At 40.1% G+C, this 19,290-nt stretch overlaps 1 protein-coding gene and 1 long non-coding RNA gene across 2 annotated transcripts in view; one reads left to right on the plus strand and one right to left on the minus strand.

Annotated features, from left to right (window-relative positions):
- The window catches only part of LOC308059211, a 126,502-nt gene that overhangs the window by 55,292 nt on the left and 51,920 nt on the right, over positions 1-19,290 (plus strand). The gene's annotated exons all lie outside the window — the stretch shown is intronic.
- DIAPH3 (diaphanous related formin 3) overlaps positions 10,014-19,290 on the minus strand; it is a 254,448-nt gene continuing 245,171 nt past the window's right edge. The window contains exon 29 of the mRNA XM_080376190.1: positions 10,014-18,738. Within this exon, the coding sequence (XP_080232316.1) occupies positions 18,482-18,738 (257 nt within the window). The 3' untranslated portion in view covers positions 10,014-18,481. The remainder of the gene's footprint in view (positions 18,739-19,290) is intronic.

The following is a 19,290-nucleotide window of genomic DNA, read 5'->3' on the forward strand; positions in this document are numbered from 1 at the left end:
GGGTGAGGCCTTTTTGAACAGCTGTGTAGTTACTGCATGGCAATTTCATTAAGATAAAATACATAGGGTTTGGTAAAATAAAAAGTCATCTGGATTAATGTCAGAAGCCCTGGTAAAGTCAGAGTGTTTCAAAAGATCTGGCTACCCTTTCTGATCCACCAAATCCCTTCAAAGAAATGATAGGTCTGCCACCGTTTATTCTTCACAGCTCTATGTTGGCTGTTCATCTTAGCCTCAACCCTCAAGCCAGTGTCTGTCAAACTGCTCGTGGTCCAGGAGGCTGTTGTAAGTCTCCTGGAGCTGATACATGGTTGACGTCTGCCCTTGAAGAGGCCACATTAGTTTGTTGTCCTCTTCTCCACCGTCCAGCCTGCCAAGTGTCACCTCAGACCTGTCTGCTGCATGTCTAAGGAGGTCACAAGGCTCAGGAATGCTACTTTCAGTGCTTGTAAGTTGCTATGTGATAATTTGTTCTTGTGTGTCACCATGTTTAAAAATTTAATTAATCTTTGTTCCCTAGGCTTTTTTTTTTTTTTTTTTTTTTTAAGCAGACAGGGGGTATATTTACCTTCCTCCTCATCACTTGGACCTTCCTTGTATCCACAAGTTCTTGAAGACCATGAAGATTTCAGAACCTATAGTTCAGAGTCTGCTTTGACTCACTTCTTTGGTACCTTAAGAGACATTTCTTTGAGGAATGCTGACAAGAATTCAGCTAAACTATTGAAGTGTTATTGCTTTATTTTATCCTTCTATGTTTCTATCTCCTTGTAAAACCATTGCTCTGAGTAGCTGATCACACATAATGGTTTTTATGAAGACTGATGCAAAAAAGACTAAATTTTTCAGACATCTCTATACCATTAGTTATTGCTCTCCTCTGATTTGAATAATCAACCTATATTTTCCTTTGTCTTTTTCACACTTTTATTTTATTTGTAAAACCTTTCCTAGCTTCCATTTATGTCCTTTTCTACTTCAAAAGCACTTTGGAAACCACTTTTTCTGATTTGATCCTGGCATGCCTTGCTGATTCCGTAATACTAGTGTGATCAAAGTGGTAGGTTCTTGCCCGTAGTACTAAAAATAGGGTGTTACTTCTTTATTACTGTAGGCAAACGTGGAAGTCTAGATATAAAATCCCATCTCTGCAAGGTATTGAGATGGAAGTCTTCAGTTCCAACCTTTTCTCAGGAAGCACCAAATGCCATGAGGAGTGTGATCTTTAGTGCTTAAACAAAATTGTTTTCACTCACCTGGAATTTTTTTATTTCCTACAGATATGATGGGACTTAACATACTGTAGTTAAAAAAAAAAAAAAAAGTTTCCTAAGTAATCTTGGAAAGTCAACTATTAAATACCAAATGGAATAATCTTTACGTTATAATTTTCTTAGAGTTGTTTTGAGTTTATACATTACCTTTCCAAAGCATACAAGTGTAGCACAACTGAAATGCAGCCAACTCCACGGTGAAGGGCAATAGCCAGGCAGGCTGTTGATGAGGCAGAGAAAATGTTACTGAAGGACAACAGGGCAATCCTTCTTTTCATGAGAAAAGTGTCACTCATTCTTTAATGTCCTTGCAGAGCAGACAAGGCCTCATTTTTTACAGTTCCATATTATCATAATGGCTCTCTGTTATACACCGAGTAGTTGCTAACAAGGCTACACCCCTGCCCTTTCTTTTTAATTACTTCCAGGTTAATGCATCACGTTTCATTCAGGCTCGTTTGCCCAGGCCACATTTTTCCCTTCTGGATGCCCATTCTGGCCTCTCTGGGCCTCAGACACTGTCAATATGAATATCAGTCTCAAAGCAAAAAATATCTCTGCCTATCAGACAACTCTGTAATTTACATTTAGATTTATGTAATTTCTTGGACTCTGCAAGTTACAGAGCTGGGAACGTTTTGGCCTGCAAAACCTTTTTTAGATAGCTGAAGCTGCATTCTCATTCTCTTTTCAAACCAACAGACACTAGGTGCTGACCCAGTCCCATTAACCAATTACTCACACGTCACACAATTAAACTTTCATTGCCATTCGATCAAGTTCATTCCCATCTCCATATTACTCTTTACAATCCCACTGTGTAAAACCTGCACATTTTTGTCACTGTTCATTTTGCCCTGGTCTGTGCTGCTTCAGATTGGGAAATGAAGTGACTGTAAATGTAATTTATAGAATCATTGGCTGTATGGAAACTCTTTTCAGGCTGTCCTGATATGACAGGTTGTAATCGTTTCTTTAGAACCACTCTGGCTTGTCAAGTAGACAGGTTTTTTTCTTTAAATATCCAAAATAACAGATTTGTCTGAGCAGGATTAGGTGGTGTTCAGCGCTCTATTGCTGTCTTATCCTTTGTCTCTTTTGTTTCACACAGACCTTTTTTCTTGCAGCCTTCTGCTCATACTGAACTTTGGAAAGAAAAGGAAGGGAATTCTAGCAGGCAAAAATTAGGTATGGAAATTAAAATCTCCACTCTCACCTTTAGGTATTTGAAATGAATTCAGTAAAAGCCTTCACCATAGCTGGGGTGCAGGACCGTTTGCTGTCTTTTCTGACAGAAACAGAATTCTCTGTTCCCATTTCCCTCCCAGTATTCACATGCCATGGACAGGGCTCTGCATTAACATTGCATCTCCTCAATGCAAGGGGGTCAAATATGATGTTAGGTTCCAGAGAAAGAATAGCGTGTGGGCCACACATCTCGGTGTTAGCACTGGCTGATCGGCTTAGGTGTCAGAGGATTACTCTGACTACCATATCACAGAGGAGGAGGATAAAAGTCACGTTTTCTCAAGTGAACAAAAAATGAAAGAGCAAGAAGGGACCTTAAGAGATTGCTTGCTTAGTCCATCACCCTGCCATATGGCAGGTTCAACTAATTCTTGAAATCCTGATAGATACTTGATTAAGCAGTTAAAAGACATGCAATGTAGGGACTGCACAACCTCTGGCAATGAGGGGTGTATGCGGTGGAAGCAGGATGTAGGTGGAATTGCTGCCCTTCTCCCATATGGCCAGGAAATTTTCTTTATTGTCTGCCTGAATCACTGTCACTTCAGTTTGTCTGTGACTTTTACCCTGACCACAAAAGGCATCAAGAACAAAGCATTCTTCTTCTCTTTGTGATCCATTTCCCTACATTGTTTTATATCCCTCCTCATTTTCCTCTAGGTAAACAATCCCAAATCTTTCAATCTTTCTTTCTAGGTCACATTTGCTAGATCTTTATTCTCCTTGCTCTTCTCAGGATTTGTGACTGGATTTATTACTGAAACAAAGTGCTGCAGAACTGAACACAGCTTTCCAGGGATGTTTTACCAGGACTGAATAAAAAGACTTGGTTACTTGAAGAGTGTGTCATGTTGTACAAATATCTATCATCCTAGTAGGATGATTACTTTTTTTTGAGACAGTGTGATGGTGTTCACTTGCGCTTGCTTCAGTTCTAAAAAGTCCTCAGTACATTTTTCGACATAGATACTTACAATTGTTTCTTTTTTTTTTCTATTTGCACAAGAGATTATTTCTGCCTACAACAGAATATATTCTTCTAACCAGCTTCATAACTATTTGTGACTGGTTTTGTGTAGTCCATGTGAAACATAATGTAAAACACCATGTGGATGCCAGGGTATATGATTTTGCAAGGTATTGCTCTCTGGCTTCTCCCTGTTTTCCGTTAGGTACCATGATCACTGTTTCCTTTTTCACCTCTTAAACTCTCAGGAGTTCTCAAGGATGGCCACTAAATGAACTGGAATAAAACTGTTGAGACCCAGCTGATGTGAAATTTTTTAACCTTTTTATGTCTTCAAAGCTCCCTAGCCTATGTTTCTCTATTAAAAAATGAGGTCTTGTCCCTTACTTGCACCTCTGAACTGACAGTCATTTGATCATAGTTTCTCTTTATAGGGAAGGCATGCAAAAAAGTTAAAGATCTTTCCCGAAGCTGTCTCTTGATAGTTTTTCTTCTCTGTTGAATATCAGACCGATACTTTTCTTAATCTGTGTTAATGCCAGTATTCTTACAAACCAATTTCTTGTTATCTTCCTTGTTAGTTGAATTTCATGTTCCAGTGCTCGTTTTATTTCCTTTGTGTCTTCATTGTTTTTCTTTTTGCCCTTGGAAGCCTAACTTGTATTTGTCTCATTGTGAAACCTTTCTGGCTCCCAAATCCATTTTACTCATATTTGTAGCTGACAATCTTTTCCTCTACAGATTTGTACCTATCCCCATGGTTTGGTTTGGTTTGGTTTGTTGGATTATTGTTTTAGGAAATGCCATCTTTAACTCTTACTTGGATCAGATCCACAGATGATTTCACCATGCAAATCTCTGAATTCATTGAACTCTCCCTTCCATAACTGTAATATTTTGTTTTGTTGTTATTCTTCCACGGATAAGCATTATCCACCTAATCGTGTTATGCTCATTCAGTTACAGACTTGATTGTGTATCTAGTTTTCTACCATCTCCTGTTTATTTGCATTAGGATACAGTAACTGAATTGCTCTGGGGACTGATTTAGCATCCGCCTGTATGGACCCTCATTTTTTAGGCAGTCTCTTTATAGAATCATAGAACAGCTTAGGTTGGAAGGGACCTTTAAAGTTCATCTAGTCCAAACCCCGTGTAACAAGCAGGAACATCCTCAACTAGATCAGGTTGCTCAGAGCCCTGTGCAGCCTGATCTTGAACGTTTCCAGGGATGAGGGCAATCTGTTCCACCACCCTCATAATAAAAAATTTCTTCCTTATAACTAGTCTGCATCTGCTCTCTTTTACTTTAAAACCATTACCCCTTGTCCTGTTGCAACAGGTCCTGCTAAAATGTCTGTCCTCATGTTTCTTATAAGCACCCTGTAAGTGTTGAAAGGCCAAATAAGGTCTCCCCAGAGCCTTCTCTTCAGGCTGAACAATCCCAAGTCTCTCAGCCTTTCCTCATAGGAGAGGTGTTCCATCTCTCTGATGATCTTTGCCGCCCTCCTCTGGACCTGTTCTAACAGGTCACTGTACTAAGGATTCAAGCTAGATGCAGTACTCCAGGTAGGTTTTTCCTTCTTTCGCTACCATCTATTAAATGCAAATAACACTCATAAAGTTAACTTAATCTCTTCCCAATTGGTCATCAAAAAACAGCCTACAGATGAGAAAGTCAGCACCCCAGTCCCACTTCCAAAAGCCTACTCTGTTTTTTACCTGAAACATGATTCTTATTAGAGACAACTGGCACAGGCAAGGTTTTCCACCCATGCTCTTATTCCTAGTAGTCACTTTTGGTCTGCCATGGTCACTCATGGTTGCTTTGTTTTGTGTTTTTTGGGTGTTTTTTTGTTTGTTTGTTTGTTTTTGTTTTGTTTATTAAGTATTATTAATACTATATGGATGAGCAGCATAGGGTAGCAATTGGTGCTAACTTTCACTGGATGCTATGTCTGGTTGACAGATACGTTCCTCTGTTGCCTTTAGGAAAGAGGCAGCAATCACCACCACTGCTTTTCTGCTTCTTTCTGGAAATTATGATGAATTGCTGAGCCTTTGGAGTGTGCAGCTTTTCCTAAACTGCCAGTGAGGTTTGTACTGTACCTGCAACACAAGAATGAGGGACAGCCCATGGCATCGGTAAGAGCCAGGTTCAAAATAAATAAAAGGAGATGCAGAAGGGAAGCAAAAAAAAGTGAATTCCTTGCTAGGGAATGCTGTGTATGAAAGATGTTTACATGACTAGTCAAACTGCAGAAAGAGAGATCAGCTGGGTGCTAGACATGTTTACAGAACTGAATTGTTTCCCTAGTACACAACTTCCCACAGTGGAATATGTAGGCTGATAGACACAGTAAGTCCCTGCATACATTCCCCTTCGGGGATCAGAGATGGGTTGTTGGTTTTGCTATGCTTAATACTATTTCAGTTATCTCTGGAAAATCTCATTTTTTTTTGTGAGCTGCTGGCATAAAGGGCTCTCTGCCTTCAGTAATACAAAGATCTTTGCTTTGGAATAAAAACTCATTGCTTTTTTTCTTGATGCCATGTGTTTGCTGCAATTTTGGAGGATTACATGTTTTACTTTTCCAATTATGAGAAAAGAAAAAGCATATCTACACTAAGTATTTTGCTATCTGATAGCAGCTGTGCCTTTCAGAAGTGACACTCTTCATCCTTTTGGAATGTGGCACTAGACAATCCCCCCTTGCCTTCCCTGAGATGGTGCAAATCTGCCACAAAACTAGAGGCTTTTAGTGTGCTGCTGTACCTATGATCTACAAAGCATTCTGGAATAGTGTGGCAGGGGATTATGCAGTTCTGCATGTCGATATCATTAGGTGAGATAAAGGTGAAACTGGGTTGTCAGCATTCTGGGATGTCATTGTTTTTGCAAGCTTAAGTAATTCATCCTGTTTTGTTCACAGGGTTTTCTGAGATAAAGTCTCTAAAAAGCGCAGATACCAAGGCCTTTGCTATGTAATACTTCAGTTATATTTTCTTTTTATTTTTATAAAGAACCTGCAAGAAGTTCAAGGAGCTGTTCTTGTCATCAAAAGCCTGAGGTGAAAATACAGCCTTGCACTGTGTATTTTATATATACTATTTTTAAGAGAATTTTCATAGGTGTAGAATACGGGATGGCAAACAGGTTTTATAGGTGACTGCACACAGGTGCAAAGCGGAGACATTTGCAGAAGTTGCTTATTACAAGTACAATCAAGGCTGTGGATAGCTGTTGTACCAGACAAAGGCTGATTCAAGGCACAGAAACATGCAGGAGGAAAATTAAAAGAAGATACCTCCTTGTCCTGTGAGTGCTACAAAGATGCTGCTGCTATTTTCTTCAACCTGCAGTGCCTGCTGTTTTCTTGATGGATTGGTTTTAAGTGATTTGTTGTTTTGCTATATGCTTAATGAGTGAGTATTGGTGGGTGGGTCAAAGGTGGGCATTTAATTTCAAGGGCTAAACTGAGCAGAAAATCCATGAGACACAGACAACACAATAGTGTCAAGGTCCAGATTAAAATGATGCTGTATTGGATCATGGTTAGGGCTTCAGCCTTACAGGTTTTATATCCAGCATACTGTCAACTGCATGGCAGGTGGAAGGGCCATGGGGAAACAAATCATTCAGGTATTTTTTTAGGTTCTGGAAGAAAAAAAGCTGGTCTAATGCCAATCAAAGAGAGAATTTTCTGGCAAGAGAACTTAGTTCACCTCTTCCTCTTGAGAGCAGGAGAGACAGCTGCCATTTCAAGCCTGGCAAGAAAGACAAAGTATGTGAAGTTTGTGACACAATACTGAGCAGGGGCTCCATCTTCCCTTTGTCCTAGATTTAGGTAGCACACTGGTTTCTCTAATCATTTGCAAATGTTCAGATTCACCTGCCCACTTCTGAGCTGGTCCCCTCAGGCTTTCTTTCTAGTGAAGGGAGGGAATAGGTATGACTGCAGACTGGTTTGTCTCTCCCCAACATATGCAGTTGAAAGAGTTCAAATTGGCCTGTTCTATATACGAAGAAAGCCAGAATGAGTGATAAAGAAAAGCCAGGATGAATGATTATCTCTGTTGGGGATTTTTACATCAGTAACATCTGAAGTTAGGTGATATGAAGCTTGCACAAGAGATTGTGCATTGTTCCAGGCAAAAAAAAGCTTTCCTTTCACTTCCATTATTAGCAAGAGCAATTTGTATAAAATGCATTTTCTCTCCATTATAGCGGGGCTATGGGCAGGGACCCTAGATTTCAGCAGCAGTGCTCTCCTGCAGCCCTCAGTCTGATGTTGCTAACAATAGCATCTTCTTTCATGCATGACGTCTCCCAAGGAAGTATAGAGAGGTGTCATATCACAGACTTCTGGGCCTCGTTTTTATATAATTAACTGGTTTGCCACCTGAAATGTTGTGATTAAGCTTTCATGTGTAAAGCAGGAGCATATGCCACAGTAAAACAAATGTGAATGAGACAAGTCAGGCATTTCATGTTAATTTAACTTTACCATGATTAACTTTCTTCCACTTCTTAGTGATGACCACACACACAAATTAATGGTGGTGACTATTGCTTGCCAAGGTTATGTATGTACTGTGCCATGCACTATCGACTTGGCATATGCTAAAGGTAGGAGTTATTCTGTCCAGCATGACCAATCTCAGTGATACAGAGAAATTTTCACTCAGAGATTTCTTCCTCCTAGTCAGTAATGTGTGTCTGAGCTGTCCCTCAGCTGGTTCAGCCACTAACTGGAAATGCTGCCTTGTAGACCATGTGTCTTCTGCTGAGTGCACTTAATAGCTGTGGCTCATTGAAGGGAAGTGAGAACTGTACACGAGACCCATCCTCACTCTTGCTCGACATTCTTTCTTTTCTTTCCTTGAGAAACCAGCATGATGGCTACACTTAACTGTTATGTGACATCTGACTGCAGGAACATTTTTGCTTGTTAAAATTTCAGGCAGGAATTCAACTCACATCACATTTATTAGGCTGGCAACTAGAAAATAATAATTGTAGTTTAAAACTGCACAGATTGGATCTGGAACCAATGAGACAATAAAGCCCCACAATACCAGCTGTATAGCTGCCTCTAGGCTAGAGCTGCACTTCAAGTTGTCCCATTTAGGAGCTGTCTGCAGCAGTTACTGAAGTCAACAGGAGCCTTCGATTTCTTCTCAGTAGGTGCTGGATCTAATTGCTATAGCCTCCTTTTAAAGTTTAAGAACAAGGGGCCAAAAGGCAAGTTTACTGAGCTACACTGTATGGATAAAATACTATAATTTTAAGAACCACTCCCTTTGGAGGAACATTAAATTTGCAGGGCGATAAGAGTTTGGGGCACTGCAATTACTATATAATAGTAAAAATTCATCAGCAAGCAAGGTCAAAGCCAAATTTCTGTGGTAATGCTTGGTGTACAGCATGGGAGAGACTTGTAAAAACAACTCCATGGTTGGAAAATGGACAGCATTTAGAAATAAAAACATAACAATTAACAGTGCAGTTTGCATGCAAGGTCTTTGAAGTTAAAAAAGGTATTATACACTCATCTAAAACTTTACAGTGATGTTATCTACTGTATATACGGTGCAACACGTCAATCATTTGGTAAAAAATTGCCCAAAAGACCAGTTGGATGAATTGCTTAGTTAGATCATTACCCATTTCTTTCTCAAAGCCAGTCACCCAGGGGTCAGGTTATTCTGCCAGGAAAATGTCCTGAGAGGAATATGCTGTTTTACTGTTGTCAGCACATTGAACAGGATTTTACTCAAGTCACCTTTGTATATTTTATTCATTAGGGCATGATCCTGAAAGGCTATACTAGCCCTCTGCTTGGAATGATTTTGTGCAGTCTGATGATGATGAGTACTTGGGAGGACATGCAGGGGACCTCATAGGATTAGGTCCTTATTTTGGCCATCTGTGTTCATATATTGGGCTTCTGTTCTGAGTTGAAAAATTGGACAGGTTAATTCTTTGAGACAAGGTGCTGAAACTGTGCTAATCAAAGCATCCTAGTAAAAGGTGCGGAATGAGCACTGAAACTTCTTGGTTTTATCTAATTAAAAGCAATTCTAACTTTACTTTAATATAGATCTGTGTATTTAGTATTAAAGTTATTGGAGACAGAAAGGGAATAAATGATCCTGCACAGCCTTTCTCAGGAAGGGCTTAATTTGTTCTTGCCTGCTGATTTTGATGCTTTACCTAGGTGCTATTGAATTTTAACTGGTTTTAGTTTGTGGAAAGATTTACCATAGCGCAACGTCTCTGAGAATAATAAAAACTTCTTGACCCTCTTTGGGGATTTGGTAATCAAGGAATAGAAAATTTTATTCTGGAGCTGAAGTTAATGAGAGCTCATTCCATTCCTCATGGACCAGGGTGCTCTACGTTCACTGCAGACAGGACAGGGAGAAAGCTGGCTTTTCTTCCCTGTCATCCTGAGGCTTCAGCAGTTAATCTGTAGCATGGGATTGCAGGTTGGAACCTGTTACACCCCAAGTGAAAAAAAATTCTCTTGCTACTATAGTTACTGTTCTTTCTGATTCTCCACAATGTCTGTGGATTCAAGGATAGATGTGAAGATAGGTCTTGAGTTCTCTTACTGTGATGCTGCAGCATGAAATGGCGAGATGCCACCAACTGCACAGCGGGATCATATTTTTTTCTGTCGAAGCATTTTTAATGCAGTGCTCAGGCACCTTGGAGATAAATTCGTCATAATCAATTCCACTGTTAAAGGGGTGGAAAGTTCTCATCCCATTTTTCATTTCAAACCACTTTTTGTGGTTCCTCTACCTCAGTGGTTGTCTTTCAGGAGCAATGCTGATGGGTTGTGCTCCAAGATTCATTACTGAAGAAGTTGTGTGCAAAATTGATGGCTCTTGCATTATACTATCAAGGTGACTTGTTTGACTGGACTGCTTTACTTTCCTATCCATTAGCAGAAAGTACCCATCATTAGTAAAAAATCCGATCAACAGACTGCATAATTGCCATTTCTGTCTTGCTTAATGGATAAGAGTCTTGTTGCACTGCATGTTTTCAACTACGTGCAACAACCTTCACATTAAAATGCAACAAATTAAGCAGAGCTTTTTACAAAAGCCATTTTTTTTACTAACAGTTATAGACTGCAACGTTTATAAGGCTTACTTTGGACTGAAAATTTCAATTAAAGGTTGAACTATATATAACAAGCACAAATAATTGAGAATCAAAGCTCCCTCTGAATGTGTAGCTTGCATGGAGTCATCAGACTTGGAGAGCTGATGTAATAGCTGTCTTTAGGAGACATCAAGAGTATGCACACATTCTGCTGCCATTTTGACACCTGAACATTTTAGAAGACAGTCTGTTCTATTATACTTGATGTGTGGCTGTAGAACTGTGGGTGTTTTATTGTGATCCCATGATTTAAGCCCATATTTGCTGACCATGGCCCTTGTGACTTTCTCTAGTCCTAGGAGGACTGACTGCCTCTGCGCTACCTTCTTTGCCTCAGCCGCTGTAGCTACCAAAAGCAGTATTGGCCGGCATGGCAGTAGAAAGGTATGACCATTATGTGGACTCCTCTCTCGCCTTACACTCTTCCTTTGACTATCAAAATGAACAGGAGGAGGACTGACAGTTGGATTTAAGATGAAAATATTCTTAGGTTTTATGGCGGCTCATATTTATCTCTGTCAAACTTTTCCTTCCTTTTATTCATTTGAGGGCTTTGAGAACTAACAGCCCAATAGCATTGCTGTTCTGAGGATATTCTGATATATGCCTTTGAATAGACAAGACACCTGTGGCCATACCAACTCTGGATCACCCACCATCATTTCCTTCATGACCTTTAAAGATGTCAGATGAGACTGTTTTTTTTTTCCCTGCAGTTGCTTCATTCTGCACTAGATGCAATTTCAAGTCCCAGAAGTGAAATCAGGCAGCACATTAATCAATTCTGCTTCCCAGTCTCTGCACTCCTATCTTCCCATAGTTTATTTTTCTGGCTAATATAACACAGGTTTAAAAATAGGGGTATATTACCCTTTCAAAACACATACAATTCTGGTATCAGCAGTGGAATAAGCTCATTTAGATGAAAGGAACTATTTTCTTTTGGTGGAATGAAATACCTTATCTGCCTCTTTGGATTACATTCAAGTGTTATGCCTCCTACAGTATATAGGACTGATGCTGCATGCGAGTCATCTGCTCAGAGTATTTTTGGTATGCTGCTGGAAAGTAGTTCTCTTAATAATTCTTCAGTGTATCCCATTGCATGGAACACAAAAAGAAAAAGCTGCATTACTGAAATCAAAGTACAGAGGGATTTAAATGTACTCAGCTAACGTATGAAACGTAATGGCTATCTCTAACTGCGAGGGAGAGAAAAACTGTATCTAGATCACCTCTTGTTCTTCACTGGTGTCACAATGACCAGAATGCTTTATCAGCATGGTTTTACAGTGAGAAGAATAGCCCTGATCTTAATACTATACTTCAGGTAAAACACACAATAGCACAATGTAGAAAGTGTGTGTGGAAAGGAAGAAAATGTGCTTGCTTCACGTGCCAAAAAAATTGCAAATCAAATGATTAGTTAGTAGCATAGTTAATGTAATAGCAGATGGTAGTTTTAGAATTTCTTACAATTAGGAATGTTGGAATAAAATTAGAGTGAAACCTGGTAAAATCTGCAATTTGTCTAATTCTTTGTATCTCATAAACTAGACAAACAGTTCCTCAAACTTTTAAGTGATTTTTCTGCTGCAATTTGGTTGTGTAAAGCCCACACATCACATGAAAAAAAATTTAAAAAATTGGTATAGTAATGCTTTATTTTGTTCTCGAGAAAACAATGTTGTCATGAAATTGCTTCTTTTCTGAGCTCTTTCACTTCACCCTCGTTGCTTATTATAATGTTTTAGTGCCATAGCTTAGGTTTTATCGACCCCTGCTTGTTTCCCATTTGTTTTATAGTTAACAAGTATTGTAAGGCTTGGGAAGACTAGTGTGAAAATTATAATTTGGTCCTGTTCATTAGAAATGGATGTGGAAAGTGTTAGCAGGAAATGTCTTCTTTTTCAGCTTTTATAATAAAAGCCTAAACAAGCTGCAGTAACTTGTTCACTTTTGTAAAGTGTGACTTTGGATGGGCCAGGCTGAGGATGGAGGTAAAACAAGGAAAACTGTGTGTTGGAAGAAAGTTGTCTATAACAACTGCATCTGAGATATTTATTTTTTTTTTATTAACATGTGGTCTTTTTAGTCTCCTAAGCAGTAGTGTTGCCATAATTAATGGGGAACAAAAAGTAACTACATTTTCTTCAGTTTGCTGGTCCATCCTCTATTAATGAAGTACCAGATACAGAGTAGTACCACATCTTATGGCAGCCACCAGCTCCTGATGTTGCTCTGAAATAAAGTTGCTACCATCATTTTTCTCTCTCGGTTTACAGAGACTAGTACTATGGTACATAAGCCAGGTGTCAAGCTTGGTTGCATGCAGCTTGAAGAGATGGATCACATTCATATCTTGATAAGGTCAAAACATTGGAATATTACAGAAGAATTTAGATCATCACCATGAATAATATTTTGTATATATGAAGTAAAAATTGATGTAGTAATCAACATTATTTTATGGAATGAAATGAAAAGCCATCCAAAATGCATGTGAACAATCAAAAAGATGTGTTAGACTTTTACAGTTTTGCTGGTAAGAAAAACCATGGGTGTTTGTGCCTTCTGTCTGCTGCTCAGGTAGAGAAGGAGCAGAAGAATGTACCTTGAAAGATTACTTCAGATGTTTTTATCTGAACAGTCATGTTTGAAGAAATCAGGAAGCTCTTTTTATAAGGGTTTAATTTTCTGGTGTGAATTATAGAAAAGAGGGTTTTGCATGGTATGTGAAACCTTCAATATCTAGCACAAGTGGTATATAGCTCAATCCCTCAATTCAAGACTCGATACTTACTTAAAAATTGGCTTATTAAAAACAACTAGCATGCACCAGTAAAGGTCTACCCTAAGAATTTTTAACTATAAATTTTAAATTGGATAAATGAATTAATTTTAAAATTAATTAAAGCAATTTACTCCATATAATTTCAAAGATGAGTTATATACTTTAATAAAAACATAAAAGCATATAAATAGAATACAGACTGAATACTTCCAAAGTTATTTTTACTTGAACATATTAGGCAATGCAAACATTTGAGTGGGTCTGTGCAAGTCCCAGTATCAATGGATGGATTGAAAGCAGCGCTGAGAAGGACTTGGGGGTGATAGTGGATAAAAAACTCAGCATGGTCTGATGATGTGTACTTGCAGCCCAGAAAGCCAACCATACCTTGGGCTGTGTCAAAAGAAGCATGGCCAACAGCTTGAGGGAGGTGATTCTCCCCCTCTACTCCTCTACTGTGTTCAGCTCTGGAGCCCCCAGCATAAGAAGGACATGGACCTGTTGGAGTGCGTCCAGAGAAGGGCCATGAAAATGGTGAGAGGTCTGGAACACCTCTCGTGTCAAGTCAGGCTGAAAGAGTTGGGGTTGTTCAGTCTGAAGAAGGCTCCAGAAAGACCTTATAGCAGCCTGCTAGTACCTAAAGGGAGTCTACCAGAAAGCTGGAGAGGGATTTTTTACAAGGGCATGCAGTGACAGGACAAGGGGGAATGACTTTAAATGGAAAGAGGGTAAATTTAGATTAGTTATTAGGAAGAAATTCTTCACTGTGAGGGTGGTGAGGCACTGGAACATGTTGCTTGTAAGGGCCCTTTCTGAGAAGAGGCTTTGCTCATTCTCTGGGTGCCAGGCTGCAGAGTGATTATGCATTAAAATGTGGTGAGGAAACAACTAACACTAAATCTGGCTCTCTGAGCTCACCTGGAAATCAGTTCTGTGCCCACCTGCCTGCAATGAGGGGCGTGCCCAGAGCCTCCCACAGCTTAAAACCTGACCTGGGAAGAAGAGACCTGGTCAGATGAGCATGGAGAGAGTAAGCAGCTTGGTGGGGTGTGAGTGAGCTGCAAGGGTGCTTTGCTGCATGTAGGCATATTCCAGGGCAGGACCTGGGTGGGTAAGTGATTGTATATAACTGGCACTTATGTGTGCAATGGGGGATCTCCCTTGGGGTCCATGCCTTCATATGCCACAGTTGCCCAGAGAAGTTGTGGCTGACCCATCCCTGTAAGTGTTCAAGGCCAGGTTGGATGTGGCTTTGAGCAGCCTGGTCTAGGGGAAGGTGTCCCTGCCCATGACAGTGGAGTTGGGACCTGATGATCTTTAAGGTCTATTCTAACCCAAACCACTTAATGATTCTATGATTTTTTTCTATATTAAATAGTCTCGTGCATTTGTTTGCTTCTAAGGGAAGTTACAGAAAGATGAAAGGTAGAAAGAAAACTTTGTATATAGACTGTATACTTGAACTCTGAATACATCAAATGATGATGGTGCTAAGAAATAGTGAAGGGGGAAAAAATACATGTTTCTGTGATGGTGATTGTCATAGTCTTTCTGCTGCAGGATGGCTTCCAGCTCCTCCTGTTTGCTGCCCATGCTTAGAGCATTGGCACAGATGCACTCCAGCTGTGCTATTGATCTTGCCTCCAACCCTGGCATGCCACCCCCAGGCTCATCTCTAACAAGCTTGGTTTTATTCCCCTTCCCCCTTTGCATCTAGTTTAAAGCTCTGTCAATGAGCCCTCCTAATTGCTGACCTAGGATCCTTCTCCCCTGTTGAGACAGGTGAACCCCATCTATTGCCAGCAGGCCTGCTGCTGTGTGAACTGACCCATGATCAGAAACCCCAACACTGAGCTGTTGGCACTAGGCCCAGAGCCAGGGATTGATCCGTGTGATCTTCTGATTTCAGGCCACATCATTCCCTGCAACTGGCAGGATAGAAGACAACACTGCTTGTGCTCCCGATCCCTCAGTCAGTCACCCCAAGGCTGTGAGGTCTCTCTTGATTGCCCTCAGGCTTCTTGTCATTTGGAGTTCACCATTGCCCACTTGAAAGACCAGTGATGGGCAGTAATCAGGGCTGTACCACACAAGGGGTTTTTCTAGTAACATCCCTTACCCAGGCCCCAGGGAGGCAGTAGGTTCCTGAAAGGTTCCACCTTTCACGAAGGTGAAGTAGGCCAGGGGGTGACTCACCTGCTGTCCCAAGCAGGGACCTGTTTCCGTTCCTCCCTGTCACTTAGGACCCCTCCATCTGCCTGGTGGTGAGCAGGTGGGGGAGCCTCCCCTTCTTCTGAGGTGTCCATGTGGTGTGTTTGTCTCAGTGACGGCTGAATGGCTCCACCAGTCTGTCTCCTTCTCACACTCCCTGATAGTCCTTAACCTTCCTGCTTCCCCTTTCAGCTCTGCCGCCTGGCTGCACCTCACACAGCTGTTGTCCCTGCTGCTGCCAGCAGAAGCCACAGGCTCAGGCACCCCTTGCAGCCATGACCTGGACAGCTGCATGTTTACGTGGGAGCTCCTGGGCTGCCACATGCCTTCTGGTGCTGGCTTCTGGCTGAGTAGGAACCACACCTCGGTTTCTCCTGGTGGGGCGATGACCGCTATCGGAGGTCGCCTCTGAGCCATTAGGGGGACGATGGCTTCCCTTCTGCCCTCCCTGTGCCACCTGCCCGCCACGGCCTGTGGCCTGCCCTGGCGGCTGCGCTCCTGGTCGCTCGTGCTTGCCGGGGGCCGCTTTTGTGCCTGCGGGGGTTCGGCCGCCTTCACCCCTGCTGGCTCCTGCGCGGGGTCAGAGCTCTGCTGCTAGTCAGGGCCTCAACACTCCTCGCTCGGGGGCTGTGAGGTGGGTGGGACTGGGGCACCCTCTGTCTCTCTCTCTGTCCTTGCTTCTTGCTTTTGCTGGGTCACAGAAAGCTCCCCATGGTCCCTTGGCATGATCCTCTGTTCTGGAACACGTCTGCTGCAGTAGCACACCTCAGACTTCAGAGACTTATCAGAAGATGCTAGATGAGGCTGCTAGAAGCATTTTTTTGTTTGTTTGTTGAAAATTTCAGTAGATTATTTTGTAACTTCTGTTTGTTCGATAAACTACACAGCAGTCTCTTGAACTGTCAGTTTTCTGTTGTGGACTATTATTCACTAATTCAAATGAAGACATTTACTGTGTTCAGGAAAATGAATTTGTACTTCCACCTTCACTTGGTAGGTCATCCTGCTAATAGTTGAAAGAGTTCTCTACTCCTTGCCTTTTTATTTTAGCATGTACTCAACTGAAGACATTCAGTGAATGGTTATTTTATTTTCCCCTTCAATGTACGTTTTCTTTGGGTTTGAAATACTATTTTGTTTAGTCAGGCATTTGTACTTTGCAGAGAGAAATCTTTACTGCACCCTGTAAACTGGGGTAGTAAGTCTTAACAGTGGAGGTGCAGAGGACCTTAGTGGAACAATCAGTAGTGGTTGTATTTCTAGTTATCCACTAGAGATGCACTAAGCCCCAATTCCGTGGCTAGTCTATGCAATTTCAAGTTACCAAATGGGGCCTTCTATGACAACTTTGCTCATTGTTTGCAAGGAGAGCTGGAGAAATGACTGTCTGATAGGCTTTCTCTGTATCTTTCCCTGACTTGTGTTTATACCTCTTTTTTTCAGCTAAGGCGGAAAATGTAATTAGAGTATATAATGACAGTTACAACAGCCCCAGAAACATGAGATTGATTCCCCGCAATGGCTGAAAAAACTCTCTATGCAGTATGTATAAACAGGCCCAGTTTCTGAGTTCTAATTAATTTTATTAATGTTTAGTGCAGGAAATACGAAGGCAACTTAAACAAGGATATAAAAAGCACTGGAGCATTGAAACACTGGTTTCATGTAACAGACTCTTATTGAAAGACATTTTTCAGCATTCTGTAAAGAAAAATAGAGTAATTTAGAAGAAAGATATTAGATACTTAATACACTCTTACAATAAGGAAGCTTTAAATAATGAAGCAAAGATTCTAATAGTAGCTTCTTACTTGGTAACACAGGTAGTGATTCTTTATGATGCGCAATTAATAAATATGATAGTGAACATGTAACAATGTACAATGACAGTGCGATAAAAGAGATGCAATTATGTGCAAGATTTCTATTGTGCCAGCAAATAAGACTTCACGGGCTACTGGAAAATGAGTTTGTGAAAAACCAATTGTAAAAACCTTTTCCATTCCATGTTTCCTTTATAGAAACATATTAACTCACATGTGAAAAGATAAAATACAACACTGGTAAACAACTGTGAAGACATTTTGCCTGCTATGGACAAAATTGCAAAGCCTTGCAATCACAGATATGGTATATATTATTTTGATATAATAATCATAACAAAGCTTAACAGCAGTATATAATAATCACACAAAGTATATTATTTGCATAGATTTTGTTTACTATCCATGGATTTCCATTTTGTAAATACATATATATATATATAATTCTGCAAGCTTTGGTGCTCTTTGAACTCAAACTGGAGTATGGGTGACTTATATGATACATATTTCCTATTACTATAACTGCAAAGGATGTTATAATAAATACTTTATAGGTGCTAAAACCTCTTAAGGCTAGAAATTGCAGTAGAGAATACCTTTTCAGTTATTTACTGACCCCTATTCCTAGGTATGATGATTTAACAATATTTAAAAGATATTCCTGTTTTGAGAAGCTCTCAAAATATGTGGTCAGTAGTTTGTCCACTAAAAGGATTGTGCCTTGGATTACTCGAGTATGTTTTCTTCTGATATTTTTTGTATGCTTAGCAGGTCAAAACATATAATAAAAATCATCCTGTAGTTATGCAAAACTATAGCATCATATCATACATTCTTGCAAACAGTTTAGAAGTAGATCACCCAACTATAGAGAAGATAAAAACTCAGAAGTATGTAATGCCAATAATAGAAAGTCAGTGTATCTCTGATGTAGGCTGTTATAGCTTGTATTTAAGCTTTGATTTAATCCTTTATATGATTATTCTATAGTGCTCGCAGTCTTGCCAGGAGAGCTTCTACTTCTGGAATGGCTTCTCCCTTAGAAGAAGACCCGATACGATCTATTTTGTTTTCTTTGATGCCTTCTCCATGACAGGCTTCCTTTCTCCCAGCAGCTTTGTTCCACACCGTAGAACTCGGTTCCACATCATAAGTAACCTCTTTGGTGACTGGGCTTCTTGTGAAGTTTAAACTGACACTGTGGTGTGAACATGACTTCTCTAGTTCTCCTTTCTGGTTCTCTGCAAAAGATGAAAAAACCAAAACCTTGGATCTCAGTTTCAATATTTTGTAATATAACAAGACTTCTTGATCAGACAAAATTTTACATGCAGATGATGTACTAGATGGAGTAATGATTGCCAAGGAGGCAAGATAAAAAATACTATCATTCAAAAGCAGTGGGGTTGGTCCCTTGAAGTGATATAGACTTCACATGGTTTCATAAGAATAGCACCCATATTTCCTACAAAATCACAGGCAGAGCTTGATGGGATCCTCCTTTCTTACTGGAGTCAAAGAGAAAAGAGTATTCAGCACCTCTCAAGTGTCTTCCAAAGTTTTTCTGGTTAATTACATTCCTACATATTTAAGTGTTCAAATTTTAAAATGCTAAAAAAATCTATTTCAATTTAATTACCATTGTAATAATTTTTCTTTCCTTTAAGATCTTGTAGGCAGCTAAGTAATTTTAAGAATTTGTATAACTTGCTACTATTTGCTAAACATCATTGGCATTGACTGTCACAAGAAGTTATACTCAGTCAATATCCAGGAGCTTTGCTGGATTGACA

Source organism: Falco punctatus, assembly GCF_963210335.1.
Source record: "Falco punctatus genome assembly, chromosome: 2".
Classification (NCBI taxonomy): domain Eukaryota; kingdom Metazoa; phylum Chordata; class Aves; order Falconiformes; family Falconidae; genus Falco; species Falco punctatus.